The sequence below is a fragment of the Podarcis bocagei genome (genome assembly GCF_964188305.1).
Source record: "Podarcis bocagei genome assembly, chromosome: 10".
NCBI classification, from domain to species: domain Eukaryota; kingdom Metazoa; phylum Chordata; class Lepidosauria; order Squamata; family Lacertidae; genus Podarcis; species Podarcis bocagei.
Genome location: NC_138135.1, coordinates 72554664 through 72575407, shown reverse-complemented (window position 1 = coordinate 72575407; position 20744 = coordinate 72554664). Strand labels below are relative to the sequence as shown.

At 43.7% G+C, this 20744-nt stretch overlaps 1 protein-coding gene across 3 annotated transcripts in view; it reads left to right on the top strand.

Annotated features, from left to right (window-relative positions):
- GSAP (gamma-secretase activating protein) overlaps positions 1-18339 on the top strand; it is a 52557-nt gene extending 34218 nt beyond the window's left edge. For all 3 annotated transcript variants that reach the window (XM_081210683.1, XM_081210685.1, XM_081210684.1), the window contains 9 exons: positions 363-424; positions 1777-1872; positions 2615-2685; positions 3547-3641; positions 5769-5888; positions 12110-12171; positions 16611-16715; positions 16972-17065; positions 17639-18339. In XM_081210683.1, coding sequence (XP_081066809.1) covers positions 363-424; positions 1777-1872; positions 2615-2685; positions 3547-3641; positions 5769-5888; positions 12110-12171; positions 16611-16715; positions 16972-17065; positions 17639-17730 — 797 coding nt within the window. In that variant the 3' untranslated portion in view covers positions 17731-18339. The remainder of the gene's footprint in view (positions 1-362; positions 425-1776; positions 1873-2614; positions 2686-3546; positions 3642-5768; positions 5889-12109; positions 12172-16610; positions 16716-16971; positions 17066-17638) is intronic.
- The last annotated feature ends 2405 nt before the right edge of the window (positions 18340-20744 follow it).

The window sequence follows — 20744 nt, the reverse complement described above, 5'->3', positions numbered from 1 at the left end:
TTGCCTTACATAGCCATGCATGGATATTTTTGAAAAATTGATAAGAAATTTATTTCCTTATGGAGAAAGACCATCACTCAGTGGTTGAGAACATACTTCGCTCGTAAATGGTCCTGGCTTCAGTCGCCAACATTGAAGGATCCCTCTTCTCCATTCCTGGCAAGCTATAGATGCATCAATGAGCTAACTCGGTTTAAGGCAGTTTCTGTGTTCCCTGATTATCAAAATGCAGGCAGCATGTTGGCACTACATTCAGAAGCTGCTCAAACATGTGCCCTGTTACCCAGAGGGCTCTGATGTATAGCATAGTCCTTGAATAACAACAACATAATATGGCCTCTCCTTCTCTTGTCTAATTTCAGAAGAAAATATAGTTCCTCTCTTCCAGGAAGAAGATTACCGGCAACGGTTGCTAACAGGACTGGTACGTGTTGGCAATAGGTGGCACAAGTTAGTTAAGAAAGGATATTGGAAAATGTAAATGCAAATGTTAGCGTTCAACTTCTTCATGAAGCTCTGTTTTCTTTGGTCAGCAAAACTACTATACAGAAATGCTCACACATTTCCTCAGGTTGAATTTTTCGTTGTAAACGGCTCTTAGGTAATCTTCTGATGTTGAATATGAGCTTTTGGAATGCTGAGAAAATACCATGTAATACCCACTGGCAACCTCCTACTAAGACCCTCTCTGTATAGAAGGCTCTAGACCCCAATTTTCACTTCTGGAATTTACATAATAAGTGGGAGTATGGGTTGCATGCGCAGAAAATAAATTGGTTCACTTATTGTTTCCATGTCACAGGTACAGTGGTGCCCCACAAGACGAATGCCTCGCAAGACGGAAAACTCGCTAGACGAAAGAGTTTTCCGTTTTGGAGGTGCTTCGCAAAACGAATTTCCTATGGGCTTGCTTCGCAAGACGACAATGTCTTGCGAGTTCCTGCTGGGTTTTTTTGCTTTCCCCCCCTTTTTCTAAGCCGCTAAGTCGCTTATCAGCTGATCCGATCAGCAGATAAGCCACTAAAAGCCGCTAATAGCGCTAATCCGCTAATCCGTCAATGGGCTTGCTTCGCAAGACGAAAAAACCGCTAGACGAAGAGAATCACAGAACGGATTCTTTTCGTCTTGCGAGGCACCACTGTATATGTGGAGGTCACAGAAATACATGATAGTCGGAAAGCATATAAACCCATGTTTTTCTATACTTATACAGCATAAGATGATATAATGGGTGGAGGGAGAGGAACACATTAATTCATGCACCATGCTGCTGTGAGTCATATGACTTCAAGTGCTGCATCTGAACTCACCACAGATATCTTCAGTGTGATCCTACTGGATTGTTTTGGGATATTTTTGTACCCAATTTCTTTTAATGCTGCATTTGAAAAAGTATATCCCAACAATTTTACTAAAACGCACGTTGCCATATCTGTAAATTACTTTTTGTTGAGGATTTTCATTAATGGTAATGAATTAAACAAAATAACGGTAATGAAAACAAAGAAAAGAAATACAACAAAGAACAACATTGAACCAGGAATAATTAATGTGAGACAAAGCATAGAGAGGACTGTGGATCATAGAGTCCTAGATGATAGAATTGTAGAGTTGGAAGTGACCTTGAGAGTTGTCGCAATCCCCCATCCAATTACTACTTGTGGCTAAGGCATAGACAATTGTTTGCTTTATAAAACTAATCTTAACTGCCTAGGATTACCCCTCCCCTTGTTCTTTTTAATATTAGAATTGTAAGTTACTGGTTTGTATTTTCAGATGGTAGCACAGTTGAAAGATCATCTCACAAGGCACCTGAAGCATGTTGACAAAAAGAAGATTGACCAAATAGCGGTGGATTATGTTTCGAAATCGGTCGGTTCTTTTCATGTATCTATGTATAAAAGTAAAACAATGTTTTACAGCAAGACCTCATTTTGTCCCTTTAGAATGTGTGTGTTGCTGTCAGGCCTCACCATTTAGCCCGTGAGACTATTTCCCCCAAACAGCACTCACCTGCCCTGCACTCGACATCCCGTGTGATGGAGAAGCAACAGGATGGGCGCCAGTCCCTGTAGAAAGCAGGGGAGCATCAGCTGATGGGCAGGAGAGCTCCGTCCTGCTTGGTTTGGCTGCACCAGACAGTTCCCTATGGGGAACTTATTGGCACACCCAAACGTTGTGGAGAAAGCGGATTGAACTCTCTGTTTAGCAGCTGATGTGTGGGGAGTTCACTCCTCCTTGGTTCAGGTGCGTTGGCAAGCTCTTTGGCCACATTGGCTGGGCCACCAACTCTACCCAGAAAGCTGCTTTCACACACAGCACATGTTGGTGTAATTACAACGTAGTCCTATGAATGTTACTCAGAAATCACAGATAAGTTTCATTTTACTTCAGTAGCGCTTACTCTGAAGTAATTGTTCATAGAACTGGTCCCCTGCAGTGGAATCCCTAAGCATGTTTACTCAGAATTAAACTATACTGTGCTAAACGAGGTTTCAGCCATAGTAAATGATTTTAATCTGCTGGTGAATAATTGTGAGAATTTTGAGAGTAAGTTAGAAAATTGGAAAGTCTTGTACATAAGAATTCAAATATACCCCCCTCCCCTTTCTAGCTGGATCTAATATGCTTGATAATGGAGAACGTTTGGAAGAAATATGGTCTTGGTCCCTGGATCTTCTCATGGTAAGTAATTATTTTCAATTAAGACACAATAAGTTCAATAAAAAAAGAGAACCCCCACAAAAGCTGAAAAGAGTGTTGTGTTTTTTCTTTGGGGTGGTGAGATTGTGCCATGATTACCTGACTCCACACATGGTAGACTTGCTAAGAACATTGATCAGAGCTTTATATGCATAAAGGTTTATTTAATCTTTTGTTATTGCCTGTGACAAATTCATTCAACGTGTTCAACAATGCTTATGAAACACCACAAAATGCAATTATGCTACAACTGTTGCTTTAATTTTTAGACTGTATTGTATTGCTTCATGCTTATGTTCCAGTTTAAGCAGCAGAAGGGTCATTTTAGACATAGCATTCCTTACTACGTAATACATGGTTTGTGAGGTCAAAAATGGGTGTCAAGTCTTGTATTGTATTAAGGGAAACTGAGGCACTTTAGTTACAGGTAGGTAGCCGTGTTGGTCTGCCGTAGTCGAAACAAAATAAAAAAAATCCTTCCAGTAGCACCTTAAATGGTTTTATTATACTCTCTCCTGGGATTACTTGTCAAGGAAGAGGGGGCTAAAAGTATTTAAGATGCATAAACAAGTTTGCAAGCTCCTTCATCCTTTGCTTCATTGTCTTGCCAGTGTGGCTTTGACCCGGAGATTCTGACCTAATGTCCTGGCTAGTAAACTGATATTAAATTAAATCAGAGGTCCTTGTTTTGGAAAAACTGGTTAACAAAGCAGGTTCTCCAGATTGCAGGAGGAGGGGTGAGCATATGGCTTATGAAGCTGGACTATGAATAATGAAAGGAGTTCAGGGAAGTATGTGAATTTGCCGTTCTTACATTCCATGCTGTTCTTATCTTTTATGCAGTAGGCAGGAAGGAAGATTGGGTGAGATGGTCGTATTCTGTATCATGTGTCAGATTCTACAGGCCACCAGTGGAATGTGCATGCCTTTGCCTCCTGGTAAGTCCTAGGACAGTCAAGCTGTGTGTTCCATTCATTTAGGCAGGGAGAGCCAAAATGCTGTAGTAATTATGGATGCACTGGACTGGAGACTTGCATTTGAAGTTCCTGCTCAACTGCATAGCTGTCAACTTTCAGATTTGAAAATAAGGGATCAGCAGCCTCACCTGTCCTGGGGACAGTCTACGGGATATCTAACAATCCGGGATAGCAGTGGGAAGCAGCGGGAAATGGCGCTAGAATAAGGGAATTTCACGCAAAAAAAGGGAAAGTTGACAGCTATGCTCAACTGTGAGGCTGATCATCTGAACTTTGGGCCAGTCTCTCTCTCTCTCTCTCTCTCTCTCTCTCTCTCTCTCTCTCTCTCTCTCTCTCATTCTGACATACCTCCATGGGGTTGTTGTCAGAGTGTAATTTTGTAGGAGAGAAAAGCCACGTATACCCTCAGTTTCTTGTAGGAAAGGGAGAAATATAAAAGTCATTGTGCCCATTTCTGGGGGCTAGCTTTCTTCAGTCCCCACCTGTGTCTGTATACAGAGGAAACTTTACTGAATTTTTTTACGTTGATTGTTTACCACAATTTATATCTTGCCCTTCAGGATACAGATCCTACCAAGGCAGTGATAAAATCCCAATAAAAAACCATAAGTCAGGATCTTTCCTACCAGGCAGTTGCGAGAGGGGACTCTGTGGGGCTGGCAGAGCTGGAACGGATGCTTGGCATTATCTTTCCTTCCTCCTGTGCCCCCCCCCCCGGCCGCCTTCATGTCAAGGTGTTCTTATCTAGCAGTACAAAAAATCAAAACTAACAGGCGAGCATTGATTTGAATTTGTCCTATGCCATCATCCACACACCATTCTAAGAAATATTCCTGATGTACAAATAATGTTGGCAAATTGCTGGCGACAAATGCTGCTTCCATAACCTATTCACCTTCATGAGCCACTGGGCGAATCTTATTCTGAGTAGGGAAGATTCAGAGGAGTTATCCATGAAAAGAGGAATTGTCCTTATGATGTTGACTGCACTGTAGCTTTCTGAGAAGCTGCTCTGGACAAATTTCCTTGTTGCCCATGTTGCTGGGCAGTTTCACAAAACAGCAAGGGGTTTCTCATCTGACCCAATAGACTTGGGCTGGTTCTCAATCCAATTAAGAATGTTTTTGCCAGAGAACGTGGCTAATCATCTTGTCACCTGTGAGGCCATTAGAGTAATGGTGTAACCCGTTGCTTATTTTTACTCAGAGTTGATCCATTGAAATTAATGTTGTTGTTTAGTCGTTTAGTCGTGTCTGACTCTTCGTGACCCCATGGATCAGAGCACGCCAGGCCCTCCTGTCTTCCACTGCCTCCCACAGCTTGGTCAAACTCATGTTTGTAGCTTTGAGAACACTGTCCAACCATCTCGTCCTCTGTTGTCCCCTTCTCCTTGTGCCCTCCATCTTTCCCAACATCAGGGTCTTTTCCAGGGAGTCTTCTCTTCTCATGAGGTGGCCAAAGTATTGGAGACTCAGCTTCAGGATCTGTCCTTCCAGTGAGCACTCAGGGCCGATTTCCTTAAGAATGGAGAGGTTTGTTCTTCTTGCAGTCCATGGGACTCTCAAGAGTCTTCTCCAGCACCAGAATTCAAAAGCATCAATTCTTTGGCGACCAGCCTTCTTTATGGTCCAGCTCTCACTTCCATACATCACTACTGGGAAAACCATAGCTTTAACTATACGGACCTTTGTTGGCAAGGTGATGTCTCTGCTTTTTAAGATGCTGTCTATGTTTGCCATCGCCTTTCTCCCAAGGAGCAGGCGTCTTTTAATTTCGTGACTGCTGTCACCATCTGCATTGATCATGGAGCCCAAGAAAGTCAAATCTCTCACTGCCTCCATTTCTTCCCCTTCTATTTGCCAGGAGGTGTTGGGAACAGTGGCTATGATCTTCGTTTTTTTAATTTTGAGCTTTTTGTTGATGTTGAGCTTTTTGATGTTGAAATTTTGATGTTGAAATTAATAGACATGACTAAATTAGGTCTATTCATTTCAGTAGGTCTGCTTAGTCGAACCTCACCCAGCAGTTCTGAATAGGGTGTTTGCTTTGCTTTTGCTGAGGAATATTTCTCTCTCTCTCAAACTGCAGGATTTCATACTCTGCATATAGCACTGGGCATCCAATGTCTCCCTTTGCATGCACTCTTGCATTACATTGACCATGGAGTGCTACATTTGACGGAGAAGTGCGTAATGAAACTTTTGAAAGGTAAGATGGATTTTCCATATCCCATCATTAACTATTTGCTAGCAGCTCTGAATAGAACACTAGAACAGTAACAACTGTTATTTGGAAATTAAGTCTCCCTGTCCTACCCGAAAGCGACGGAAGCTGGCATCACGCCGTGTCCTAGTAAGTAGATTTGTTATTTGGGATGGCATGCAAGAGAGAGTCTTGAATTTCCACTGCCACATACATAGCACAAACTTCAGTATGAAATGAGGCCTGCATGTATCTCTCTCTATCTCTCTGTGTAAATAAATATATGCCCATATAAGTGGGTCTGGGTTTTGTTTTGTTTTTAAAAAGAGGATGTGTACCAAAAAGAGTTGGATTTTGGTTCACACTAACCTTTCCAGAGGGGCAGGACATGAGACTAAGATTCATTCCAGTCTTTCACTGCTCTTCATACTCTTGTGTTTATAGCATTGATAGAGAGATGTTTGGAAGGGTAGCATAAACAGAAGTGTCTTGCCTCACCTTTCATAGGCCCACAAAAGTTTATGCCTCATTAATTTGTTATTCTTTTAAGATGCCACAAGACATTTTATGTTATCTCTGTAATATTTAAGTTCAATTCAAATATTTTAGCTGCAACAAAGAACACCGTAAATTGTGGGCAGAAATATTTGATTTTACTGAATTCATGCTGATAGAAGAGCATAGAAAGGAGAAAATTTTGTGTTAGAATGGTTTATTTACGTAAACAGTAGATCTAAAATAAATTGACATACATGGCAGTAATTGGGTGGAAGCCTTCTGCATGTAGGTTTTGATCCTACAATTCTGGGGCCCTTTTCAGTTACTGTGTTCCTTGCACAGGTCATAATGTATTTACCTCGGAAATGGAAATACTGGAAAGGGACTTCACTTCCTCCAGAGTACTTGTTGCTACAGCTTTACAATAACACACCCACAGTGTTTCTCTGTCACCTCAATCGATTTTGCAAATCTCATCTCTTGTGCTTCTGCTTTATATAGCTCTGTTCAGCTGGCATTTATTAGGGCAGGAGGCATGGTTCCAACAACCATGAAACATCTAAGTTGACTGAACTAATCGTCTGTTCCGCCTTGGAAGTGTGGACTTCTAAACTGTGAAACGGCCTGGAGGGACTGATATTTTGGTTCCTCATTAGGATTTTGAAGTAGTTTGGTTAACAAAATTCTCTCCTGAACATATTCACTCTCGTTAATGGTTGTGTTTTGCCATGATAAAGAGATGTTATGATTTGTAGAAAGAGCAAATATTCCAGTTTTTAAAAGCTTTATGTTTTATTATTCTGAAGGTCATCATACTTAAAGTGTTTGCATCGGACCAGAACTGTATGTGATGATGATCGAAACAGCACCCTCTTATTTCTGTAATTTGTTGTTAAGGAAATGTGTGACATCATGTGATTACATCATGTGTTTTTCCCTTAAACATTATGGGTTGCTGGTGGAGAAAAGCACAGCCAATAGGTTGCAGCACATGTTTTTGCAGCTACACACTACAGGGAGAGCAGATGTACTTTTTCAGTGTCAACTGCGTTTGGCATTTAAGAAGCAGTTGTTTCAATGTAACTGGACTTTCTTTTTCTTTTTTCTTTAACTTTTTCTTGTAGCTGTATAAAAATTTGGTCCCAGCCACTTAACTTGAAAGTATTATTTTAATAAAAAGGTAAAGGTAATGGTACCCCTGACCGTTAGGTCCAGTCGCAGACGACTCTGGGGTTACGCGCTCGTCTCGCTCTATAGGCTGAGGGAGCCGGCGTTTGTCCGCAGACAGCTTCTGGGTCATGTGGCCAGCATGACTAAGCCGCTTCTGGCGAACCAGAGCAGCACACGGAAACGCCGCTTACCTTCCCGCCGGAGCGGTACCTATTTATCTACTTGCACTTTTTTGGCGTGCTTTCAAACTGCTAGGTGGGCAGGAACTGGGACCGAACAATGGGAGCTCAGCCTGTCGCAGGGATTTGAACTGCTGACCTTCCAATCGGCAAGGCCTAGGCTCTGTGGTTTAGACCGCAGCACCACCTGCGTCCCTTATTTTAATACTAATGCACAAATAGGGTTATATATTAGAAAGGCTATGGTAAAATCCTGTGTTCTTGAATTCATGCTAATATGCAATCAGGCAATTACATTAAAATTATATTTGAGAGTGGATTTGCTCAAACTTATTTAGATCGTGAGCTAAGGTAACTGAGATTTAAAACGTTGGTTTCATAAGTTGTCTTGCTTATAAGCTGTTTTGAGGGGGGCAGGGTTGATAGCTACAAATATACATTTGGATATGAATATGCATTAATAAAATCCCCATTAAGACACATTCTGCAAACTGTCATCAGTGCAATTCAAGGCCATCTTTTCTTAAAGAAATGGAGGGTATTTTTAGCCAGCACGACACTACATGAAAATCTGGATCAGTTTTCTATATAAATCTGGTTTATTTGTGGCACAGGCTTGGGTGTTCTGTTCGTTATGACTCTATACCTTGGTTTCCACCCTTTTGAAAAGCTAAGCTCTAGTTCTTTGTAGCTAAAGCTCCAGATACTCTGGAATGAAACCAGTTTTCTGGATAACTTCAATTGGACGCCTGGGCTGGGTGCAGAGACTGACTTGGCTGCCCTGTATGAAGGAAGTGTCGAAAATCAAGCCTTTATCAGGAGAAACTGGCAACTCTCCAGGCACCCGGCTTGATCTCCCTGTCTGCATTCCCGGCAAGATCCAGGCAGAGGTCGCGATAGGCTATCCTTCTCAGCATGAGAAGAACACACCCCCTCTTTCCTGCCCCCCCTGGCAGGGGAAAGAGATAGACAGAAACGTATTTACATGCTTTTATTTCTGTCTTTGCAGTGTTACAAAAAACATGACTGCTCTCTTCAAACTCCAGCAGTTGAGAGAAACAAACTCCCCCTGTACTTCCTGTACAGCTCATATTACACTCTGAGCTAATTCCGGTGCCCTCTGCACTGTGAATTGACTGTCCCTCTGTTTCCCACGGAACAGCCCTAACATTCCATCATGTGCTGTTTTCAAGCTAGCAGCTCGCGGCTGCATTGCTTCTCTATCGTAACAGGAAGACCTGTGTTGGGAGACAGACAAAGGAATGTGATGCTGTTGGTTTTCTTTGATTTTGCAGCAGTATTTGATACTATCAACCATGGTACCTTCCTGGTTTGACTGCCCAAGATAGGAGGGAGATTTAATGCCTTGTAGGAGTTCTGCTTCTCTTAATGCGGTTCCCCTACTTGGATAAGATTAATTGGTTAATTTTCACGAAGGAAAAAATGTGCAAGTTCGATGGCCTCTTTTATATTTATTGTTTAGAATTCCTGGTTGTAAGTGTAATTTTTAATCCTCTTTTCATTCCGAAAGTCTCACTGAGTGAAATATGTCTATGTGTGTTCATAATGCAAGTCACATTCTTTCTCGCTACTTTTATATGATAGCTGTAATTATCACTGCTGAATGAATACTATATATAGGCTAAATGAATACAGGTGGGGTCCAGAGCCTGCCTTGCCCCACTTTCCCCATTGGGAGCAGTCCTACTGAGGACTAAGCAGGGAAGGCCTGGTTGCAAAAAAATAAGGTTCTGCTATGGCTGGCGGTAGGGACGCGGGTGGCGCTGTGGGTAAAACCTCAGTGCCTAGGACTTGCCGATCGTATGGTCGGCGGTTCGAATCCCCGCGGCGGGGTGAGCTCCCATCTTTTGGTCCCAGCTCCTGCCCACCTAGCAGTTCGAAAGCACCCCTAAGTGCAAGTAGATAAATAGGTACCGCTTTATAGCGGGAAGGTAAACGGCGTTTCCGTGTGCTGCGCTGGCTCGCCAGAGCAGCTTCGTCACGCTGGCCACGTGACCCGGAAGTGTCTCCGGACAGCGCTGGCCCCCGGCCTCTTAAGTGAGATGGGCGCACAACCCTAGAGTCGGTCACGACTGGCCCGTACGGGCAGGGGTACCTTTACCTTTTTATGGCTGGCAGTGCCATCCCCAAAGAGGCTGACACAAAAGGGACACTCAGTCAGGATATTGATATAGGATGTTGTAAGCCAGGTGGGAAACAGTTCTCTAACCCTCACCCATGGTGACAGCCTGATATGTTGGGAATCTGAGGTGAGAGAGACATGTAGTGGATGTTTCCCCAAGTTCCAGTCACCACACAGAGGCATCTTAAGGTCCAAAATAGTTTACTGCTGCAGAAGATAAGGCTTCAGTAAATACAATTCCAGACAGCGATATGTGCATACAGCTTGTAGGCTTTGTAGCTACAGATACAGATATATACAAGTACAAAGTATCTCTGTTGTTCCAGCACTTCAAGACATAACACACATGCATAACACTCATGCTTCTAGTCAGACTCACCCACTTCACAAGACTGATTCCAACACTGCAGCACAAGACCCCAGACCCACTGATGTGCCTCGATCACTTAGATAAGGGGCACTGGGCTGTTGCCATAGCAACTGGCTTGGCTAACCATGCACCTGTTGGCTTACCTTATTGATGGGGTGATTTGTTCTCATGAAGGAAATTAACCTCTTCCACCATGTCCAGTTCCTCCAACAGGGTAGAGGGTCAGTTTGGTTTGGTGGGATTCCCCCTTGAGTGATAGACAAAGGGAGAACTGTTGAAGTGGACTTATTGTTTTCCTCATGACTGTGTGGGATGTGCCCACTACTGGGATTTAGTTTATTATCTGTGGCCCCATTCTTCTAGTTTTATGTGGTGATATTGAATGATTGTACTGAAATGTGTCTGGGTGGGCAGGTAGCAGGGAGGTGCAAAAATGCTACAGTGATCCAGAGCCCAAAGGCACAACATTGTATGGAATTTGTATATGCTAATTTATATGCATATATGCATATCGAGAAACAATTACTAGAATTCTATTTCATGAAAGGCAGGCTAGTTAATTTTCTGTCCTAATCACCAGATAATATCTTCACATGTCGTCCAGATCTGTTCAATTAATTACCCCATTACCCACAATTAATTTTCTGTCCTGATCCTCCTCCAAAATCAAATTCTCTTCAGTTACCTCCATTTATCACATCATTATCCCTCTAAATTGAATGAAATACAGTTCAAAATAAGCAGGAGGAACATCATGGTTCCCTTTGGGTGGTGGGAGGCGGATCTGTACTGAGGTGAGGTGGCTACTGCTGCTCGCCATAGCTGTCAAGTGTCCCTTATTTGAAGGGACAGTCCCTTATTCCAGCGCCATGTCCTGCTGCTGTCCCTTATTGATGGATGTCCCTTAAATTTCCCTTAAATGATGTCCCTTAAATTTCAAAGGAAGCAGCTCCTCTCCCTCCCTCCCTGCCGGCCAGGGAGGATGGAGGCTCCAACTGTGTTGCTTGGCTGTGTTGCTCACCCAATAAGAAGTCTAAGAACGACTGGGGGGTGGAGCTTGCATGCCTTGTGTGTGGCTAGTTAATGCAAGCTGAGGGGTTTTTTGAATGCTGGACGCCATTTTGTTGCACGTGCTGCTGCAAACCTTGCAGTGCAAAGCCAGGCCGGGGAGCCATCTTAAGTTGAGGCTGCATAGGCCTTGTGGTGCATGTGATTCAGATTCTATTCAGTTGAACCTCTGGTTACAAAGTTGGTTGGACAGTGTTCTTGAAGCTACCAGCATGAGTCTGACCAGACTGCAGGAGGACAGGGAGACTGGAGTGCCTGGAACAGGTGAGGCTGCAGGTCCCTTATTTTGGCTGCTGGTCCCTTATTTTCAAATCTGTAAGCTGACAGCTATGCTGCTCGCTCAGAATTTTTTAAACCTTGCTGAAGCCAAAAGGGCAAAGTGGCAGCTGGTCCACCATTGCTGCACCTCATGCGCTATGATCCAAAACCACAAATGCTTCCATTTCCTCACAGAACTCTAGTCCAATGGTTGCCATTCATTTGATTTTGAACTGATTTTAGAATGAATTGTTTTTAGAATGCTGTATTACTTTACTGTTGTTAGCCTCTCTGAGCCTGGCTTCGGCTGGGGAGGGTGGGATATAAATAAATAATTATTATTATTATTATTATTATTATTATTATTATTATTATTATTTGCGTAAAAATGGCTATAAAAAAGAAAGGAAAAGCTTCCATAAGGGAATAGGATGTGATTAACTTTTTAAGTTAGTGCCACTTGGAGTAAATGTAGCTGAATGAGGATTTGTATAGTCAGTGACCTTTTCCCTTTCTTTTTATCGTATCCTTTTGTTTTCAGAGCTGGATAACACCGAAAAGAATGAAAAGCTCAAACTGAGTATCCTTATAAGGCTTCCTGAGGTAACTGTGTGATTTATTTGTTTCGTATTAAAGCTGTTTGTGGGGAACATACGTGTTTATTGATGAAATCAGCCGTACTACTTTTATTCCATTAAAAGGTTAACAATTTCCCAATTTGGGAAGTGGGGCTTAGAGGAGAGTGATCTGAATAACTGTAAAATAGCCACTTGTAGAATGTGTGTCAAAAGCTTATCATGGCTTAAGGTTGGCACCTTACTGCTATAAGGTAATGAGAAAACAACATTGAGTCCTGGTAATTAGCTTTTAACAGGGGAAATGTTTTAAAATGGCATGGACTGAAAGCCAGACAGTGTTGTCTCTGGCCATTGATTTACTTCTGCAGAGCCAGTGAGACAGGATCTTCATTTGAACGTTAAGTCAAGCCAAGATTTAGTGTGGACAACCAAGGTGAGATTGTGACCACTTTGCTTCTCTCCAGCGACTGCACTGAGCTCAGCCATCAGTCAGCTTTGTAGCTTTGTATGCTGTCTGAACTTGGGCTTGTAGTTTTGCATTCCTTTCTATAGGCTGCCATGTCTATTTCAAGAAACAAGAAGGGCTAATTGAACTTCCTTACAGAAAGGGGTTCTTTATTTGGCTGCATGGCAAAAACAAAGCTGGTTCTGTCCTTGCTACATTTTGTTTTAGGGAGTGGAAGGAGTCCACTGAATGGCATTCCTTCAGGGGCTGCAGTGTTGCATCTTAAATCCTCATCAGCCTTAGGGTCAGAACTCTTCAATTACACTTTAATTTAGGTTTGGAGCCAGAACTAATATTACTTTGCCTCTTTTGTTGCATGTAGCTTATTAGGAACATTAATCTTTTGTCCCTTTTTGACACTTGTCTCTTGATTCAGTTGCCCTGATGATTTTATTGGTGAATTGGTAGGGAAGAAGAAGCCGTTATACGAAAAGTAACAAAAGCAGGATGCAGCTACCTGGCATTTAACAGGGCAGAGCTTTGTGGGATGGAAGCAGACCATTGCAGACCCTCTGCTAGGCTGCATTTGACCTTTTGGGCACTAGCTGAAGAATTCTGGCGTCTAAAGAATGCTGTTGACCACATTGTACAAGCAGGATTTTCACTATAGTGGAGAAAGCACGTCATTTGCTATTAGAGCTACATTTCTTGTAGCTTGATTCAACTGGTTCGTGTCCTACCCTCCCGATCAGGAGAAAACAAGCTTGCTCCATCGTCCATCTCCATCTCCATCTCAGTGATCACGGGTAGGAGGAGGAGTTACGCTAAGACCAGACCATGTCATTACCGAGGAGGCAGGTTTAGTCGTTGTCTGAGGACTATCCCTGCCTCCGGGTCTGGTCCTGACCGGATGGATACTAGAATCAGCAAGGGATACCCACATGACCTGAAGGTGCTGCTGTGCAATGCCAGGTCAATGATTCATAAGACCACTGCCATCCATTACTTGATCATGGATGGAGGACTTGACCTGGCATGTGTGACAGAGACTTGGTTGGATGAAGCAGATGGGCCTGTCCTTGCCGCTGCTTGTCCACCAGGTTTCTCTTACGCACAGCAACCCAGGTCATGTGGGCGGGGCGGGGGGGTTGCAGTGATTTTTAGGAAGTCATTAGTTTGCACCAGGCGTCCTATTGGGAAGACCCAGTTTTCCGAGTGCATGTTCTGGAAGTTGGGCAATAGGGACAGTACAGGATTCCTTTTGGTGTACCGACCTCCCCGCTGCACCAAGGATTCCCTGCCCGAGCTGCTTCAGGTCGTGGCGGATGTTCTCCTGGAGACACCTAGCTTGGTTGTCCTAGGGGATTTTAACATCCATACCGACACAACCTTACAAGGGGCCGCTTGGGACTTCGTGGAAAGCATGGCCTCCATGGGGCTGTCCCTGAATAAGTCTGGCCCACCCCATAGCCGCAGACATGCCTTGGACCTGGTGTTTACCTCTATGGATGTTGGTGATCTGACACTAAGTAAAAGCGAAACGAAAGAAGTGCCATGGTCAGATCACTTCCTGGTGCAACTGGACTTCTCTGCGACCCATCCCCTCTGCAGGGAGTTGGGACCAATTCAGATGGTCCGCCCCCGCCACTTAATGGATCCAAATGGTTTCCAGAGAGTGGTAGGGGATGCTTTATCCCATGTTGATGGCCTTTCAGCTGATTCCCTGGTGGCCCGCTGGAATGTGGAGTTAACCAGGGCTATTGACTGTTTGGCTCCGAAGCGCCCTCTCCGATTGCATGGAGCCCGGACAGCCCCGTGGTTTTCTGGATCTGAGGGCAATGAAACAATCGTTGTGACGGCTAGAGCGCCGGTGGCGGATAACTCATTCCAAATCTGACCGGACACAGGTTAGAGCTCAACGTCGAGCCTACCAAGTGGCGATAGCGACAGCGAAGAAGACTTTCTTCGCCGCCTCTATTGCATCTGCAGAAAACAGCAGCAGGAGACTTTTTCAGGTGGTTCACAATTTAGCGGAACCACCTGCAACATCGGGGCCCAGTACGGGCCACATGACCTCCTGCAATGATTTTGCAAAGTTTTTTGCAGATAAAATCGCTCAGATTTGGGAAGAAGTAGACTCCACCATGGGAGCAGGGCCATGGCGGGAGAGTGCTAGAGTCCTGTCTAGTCAAGTTGCGTGGGATCAATTCCAACCTGTTACCTCCAAGGATGTGGACAGGCTGCTTGGATGAGTGAAGCCAACTACCTGTCTCCTGGATCCTTGCCCATCCTGGCTAATAAAAGCTAGCCGGGAAGGACTGGGCGATGGGCTTCGTGGGGTGGTGAATGCTTCCCTCCGTGAGGGAGCCTTCCCAGACCCGCTGAAAGAGGCGGTTATTAAACCGCTTCTTAAAAAACCATCTTTAGATGCGGCCACGATGGCCAATTATTGCCCAGTCTCAAATCTTCCATTCTTGGGCAAGGTGATTGAGCGTGTGGTTGCTGAACAACGCCAGGCACGCCTGGAAGAAGCGGACCATTTGGATCCCTTCCAGTCGGGATTCAGGCCTCGTCATGGGACTGAAACTGCCTTGGTCGCACTGGTTGATGATCTCCGGCGGGCTAGGGACAAAGGTGAGAGCTGTTTCCTAGTTCTGCTGGATCTCTCAGCGGCATTTGATACCATTGACCATAACATCCTTCTGGACTGTCTTGAGGAGCTGGGGGCACTGTCATACAGTGGTTCCGCTCCTTCCTCCTGGGCCGTGTTCAGAAAGTGGTGGTGGGGGATGAGTGTTCAGACCCCTGGGCTCTCACTTGTGGGGTGCCTCAGGGTTCTGTCCTCTCCCCCATGCTTTTCAACATTTACATGCAGCCACTGGGAGAGATCATCAGGGGGTTTGGGCTGGGTGTTCATCAGTATGCGGATGATACCCAGCTCTACCTCTCTTTTAAATCAGAACCAGTGAAGGCGGTGAAGGTCCTGTGTGAGTGTCTGGAGGCAGTTGGAGGATGGATGGTGGCTAACAGATTCAGGTTGAATCCTGACAAGACAGAAGTACTGTTTTTGGGGGACAGGAGGTGGGCAGGTGTGGAGGATTCCCTGGTCCTGAATGGGGTAACTGTGCCCCTGAAGGACCAGGTGCGCAGCCTGGGAGTCATTCTGGACTCACAGCTGTCCATGGAGGCACAGGTCAAATCTGTATCCAGGGCAGCTGTTTACCAGCTCCATCTGGTACGTAGCCTGAGACCCTATCTGCCTGCGGACTGTCTGGCCAGAGTGGTGCATGCTCTGGTTATCTCCCGCTTGGACTACTGCAATGCGCTCTATGTGGGGCTACCTTTGAAGGTGACCCGGAAACTACAACTAATCCAGAATGCGGCAGCTAGACTGGTGACTGGGAGCGGCCACCAAGACCACATAACACCGGTCTTGAAAGACCTACATTGGCTCCCAGTACGTTTCCGAGCACAATTCAAAGTGTTGGTGCTGACCTTTAAAGCCCTAAATGGCCTCGGTCCAGTATATCTGAAGGAGCGTCTCCACCCCTTCAGAAGACATCTGAAGGCAGCCCTGTTCAGGGAAGTTTTTAATATGTGACATTTTAGTGTATTTTTCATCTTTGTTGGAAGCCGCCCAGAGTGGCTGGGGAAACCCAGCCAGATGGGCAGGGTACAAATAAATTATTATTATTATTATTATTATTATTATTATTATTATTATTATTATTCCATGTGACAGCCTTTTAGATATTTGAAGATGGCTATCATGAAGCCTACATCTGAAATTGTGGCTTGTGCTATTATTGTTTATTAATAATTATTATTTGGGCAGAATAATGTTGCAGTCCTAACCCCAGTTACTTAGGAGTAAACAGCATTGAACTTGGTGTGACTCATATCTGAGTAGATGTGGTTTAGGACTGGACTGCAATGTAAATTAATCATCATCCAAAAAGGAACAGATCAATGCTGCTTTGTCCTTTAGGTATCTAACCTTATTTTATTTTGTCTTATAGGCAACTGGTCGTAAGGTTAGTCAACTCTGGAATCACCCTGTAAGCACCAACAGTATTGCAAGGAACTATGTTAAACTCTTGCTTGAGAAACTCAGCAATAAGCAGGTAAGCATTTTGGGATTAAACCTCAACTTGAAGTTGTTGTGATTCTTGTCCACATGGAAATTTGCAAACCTCCATTTGCTTGAGTGGAACACCAGATCAGAAGTTTGGAAGACAGGAGTGTCTGTGTCTAAATGGCGTAGCAGGAAAGCGGGGAAGAGAGATGAGGGGATCTGGATAAATTGAGTCTTAGAAGTTAAAGGGCTTTGCTGTTATTCCTAGTATTAATCCAATAATTAAAATGCATTTTCCTTCACAGTACAGTGTGCTAGTTATGGAGAGTTTGTCACCTCAAATAGAGTTTCTTCCGCTTAACTACTTGGTCAATAAGCTGGCAGAGGTGGAGAGTCAAGGTAATTATACTCCTGCAGTTTTCTACCCAAGTTCCTTGATTGTTTAAAAATGCATCTCATCTTGCTATTGCCATGTTGTTCTGAGGTTCACATGTACCTTGCTGGAATATAGAATTATTAAGCCCCAATTTGCAGCTTCCTTAATGCTAATTAGTGGCAAAATTATCCTCCCCTCTCCTCCAAAAAAACACATTTTTATTGAATGTTGGTTACATATAAATACACCGGAAAAGCAGGTAAGCAGCAAAACAAAATTATTGTGGCACGCTTGTTAAACACTAAATTCATCAGTGTCTGGTGCACCTCACACATTTCAGATGAGGCACTCTGTCTGCTGAGAAGCTCCTTCCAGATCACACTGGTTACTTACAGAACCCCACCTTCCTCTTTCGCGTCTGCTGCCGTGAGAAGCAACCATTGTGCTGCATGTGATGAGATTCCCATATGCCAGCCGTGTGACATGAGTGGGGGTTTTTTAGGAGTGCTAAAAAACAAATTGTGCTTTTTTCGCATTCGTATCCACCAGCGTTAACTATAAGCCTCTCAAATTCACGCCCTTCGTATCCTTCCTAGGATGGATGACTTCTGTGGCACAGGAAAACATGAATGCAAGATGTGTGGAAGAGTTGGCACTGAAGCACACGACTCTGCTCTTAGGTCTTTAGTGAAACTTATCAAAAGCGACCTTCTTACCTCAGCTGCATCTCAGCCTTGCTATTGTCTGTTAGTGACATGTACTGATTCAGGAGAACTACTGAAACTTTCGCTGACTACTTAGAGAGAGTTCCGTATAATGACTTTCTCATTGTCACTACTTATTATTAGTAATGGGATACATGCCAAAGTTGCTGTGCCCAAAATGTGGTGACTTTCAGGTACCTACATGGAATTACGAACTTACGCTTAATTTGCCTGCTACTCCAGTTCAGATTCTGGCAAATAAATTCTGAATATGGAGTAACTATATAACAGATCAAAAAGAAACCAGCAGCTGTTGTACACTGATGTATAAGGGGATCAATTTATGAATTTGGGAAGTATGATTAAAATAGCTCTCTGTAAATAATGGGAATAAATGTATAATTTTGAAACTTAATATATCCTTGCTTATGTAAAATGTCATCTTTCTTTTGTATATTTTGCTACAATCACATGAAACTTCTGCAAGGCAACTAAATTTCAACTGAGGCATATTTATATCTGTATTCTCCCTTAGCAATCAGTGGGTATGGTCCACTTTTAAGTTAAGCATTATTAAAGCTTGTTGATATTGATGTGAGAGGTGATTTGCATTTAAATCAGTAGGACGGGAATGTGTCTCTGGCCGATAGATGTAGATCAAGTGTCAGTGCGAAAAGAAATAGTTGCTATCAAAAAAGTCACACATCTCGCTCTTGCTTCTCACCTATTTTTGTAAAGCACTAGGCTTCTCTGTTTGTTTTCTTAGCTGTGAACAGCAACAGCAATAGAAAAGTTGGATTCCAATCAGGAACATTTTCAGTTTCCTACATGCTGGCATACCATTAAGCTGATGTCATTTTCCTTGCAGCTACAAAAAAACCCCGTTATCTAAGTGTTTGACTTATAGTGAACAAAGACTTCTTCCACATATTTGTCAGACTCTGCATACTTGAATGTCCTATTTCAGTAGGATGGAACTATAATTAATTGTGGAAAAACTGCAGCTGAAATTTATTCCATCAGAGTGCTGGGTACTAAAGTCTTTTTAGTCAGAGCATCATTTTAAACAGGTAACTGTTTTGCTATATAAGCCTAATGGGTGGTACCCAACTATGTCATGGTCTACCTAAGCCCATTACTTCATACTCAAGAGTAGTCCCACTGAAATTAGTCACAAACTATGCAACAGGATTAAAATATGTGTGGGATTCAGATCTAGTAAGTGAAGAAGTGCAAAATATTGTACAGGGTACTTCAAAGGGATCGGGGGCTTCTTCAAGGTTAACATGAATCAAAGTGGGAATGCCTGTCTTGTCTGGCTCATAAATCCAGACATTTTAAAAAAGCTGTAGAAAAGTGAAACTGTGTCTCTAAGTTTAACCAGGATGGAGGAGGGGGAGAGGGAACAACGTTGAAAAATTGCAACTCAAGTCTCTAGCTTAAGCGCCAGCAGCTGAAGAGGGGGCAGAGGTGGCTGGACTGGAAGGTAGAGAGGACAACTGTAGCTGGAGTCAGGGACATTGACAGGCACAGGCAACTGATGCTACTTTCTCGCCTACCTCCTTCCTCCTGAGGTCTAAAATGCCAACCCAGAGGCCTGGGGAGAGGAAGCTGACAGCCATGTCCCCTTCTGGATTGCTTGTCTGTAAGAAGACAGGCAGGCAGGGCTGGCTGAGGGCAGACTGAAGTTGGGGAGGGGGCCAGTGCCTCATTTGCCCTAAAGGACCAGCCCTCATTTGGGGGATCTCCTTAATGGCTGACAGGTTTAGTCTGTAATTGACAACACACTCTAATCTTTGTGGCTTATGGCCCTCGTATTTACAGGACCGCCTCTCCTGGCATTCCCTGCAGAGGACCTTAAGATCCATGAATAATCATAGTTTAGAGGTCCCGGGCCCTGAGGAAGTCGGATTATCCTCCACCAGGGCCAGGGCCTTTTCAGTATTGGCTCCGACCTGGTGGAATGCTCTGTCCCATGAGAGCAGGGCCCTACAGGATTTAACTTCCTTCTGCAGAGCTATTCCGCCTGGCTTTCAATTTGAACTTAGCCTGATCTTTTATTCCCTCCCCCCCCCTTTTTTATGAAGATTACCTGCTCTGGGATCCCACAGCTAATTCTCCTCTGGTCTCCTCACTGGCCCAAATAGGACTAATTTAGCTAGCTAGCCCTGGTGACCATCCGATGTTTATTGGATGGATTTTCCCCCTAAATTGATTTTTGAATTCTGAATTTATTGTTATTCATGTTTTATACTGTATTTTATGCTGTTTTTTTCATGCATCAATTAAATGTTTTAAATTTGTTGTTAGCCACCCTGAGCCCGGTTTTCTGAACCAGGAAGGGCAGGGTATAAATAAACAATTATTATTGTTGTTGTTGTTGTTGTTGTTGTTGTTGTTCTCCTGCTCTTGGCAGGATGCAGGTTTTCAAGAGCAATAGCTTGTCTCTTCCAAGCTTGAAGATAATGCCAGGATGGGGAGAGGGAAGTAGGAGCAATTCATTGTGACTTGGCAGGTCAAGCTTTTAAGTGCCCAGCACAGGAGTCTCATATCTTACTTGTCTACACAAATCAGCAGCTTTGTTACTCAGGCAGGGACCCCTCTGTCATGTCTGCAGTCTTCAAAACATGTCTGCTGGCAAAACATTTGGGGGTGGGGGTTAAGTGAAATCTTTTTAAAACCACTCCCAAAGTAGTGAATGGGGGAAGGTAAATGAAGTAGACTTGGGTGGACCAATTAAATCAGGCAACCAATAAATCTCCTCCAACTAAGGTAGTTTGCTTTACAAAGTGCCAGACAGATTCCTGTGGTTGGTGCACACCCTAGAAAACATACTGGTTTTTTGTTTATCTAAGTGCAAGAATTTACTCCTTTCCTATTTTTTGTGGTAATGCTTCCTTGCTACTGTAATGCAGATATCTAAAGTTACCAAACCATCTTCTTTGCCTTTTAAGAGGAAGGAATGTAATCACAAATTTAAATAAGCACAACCACCTCA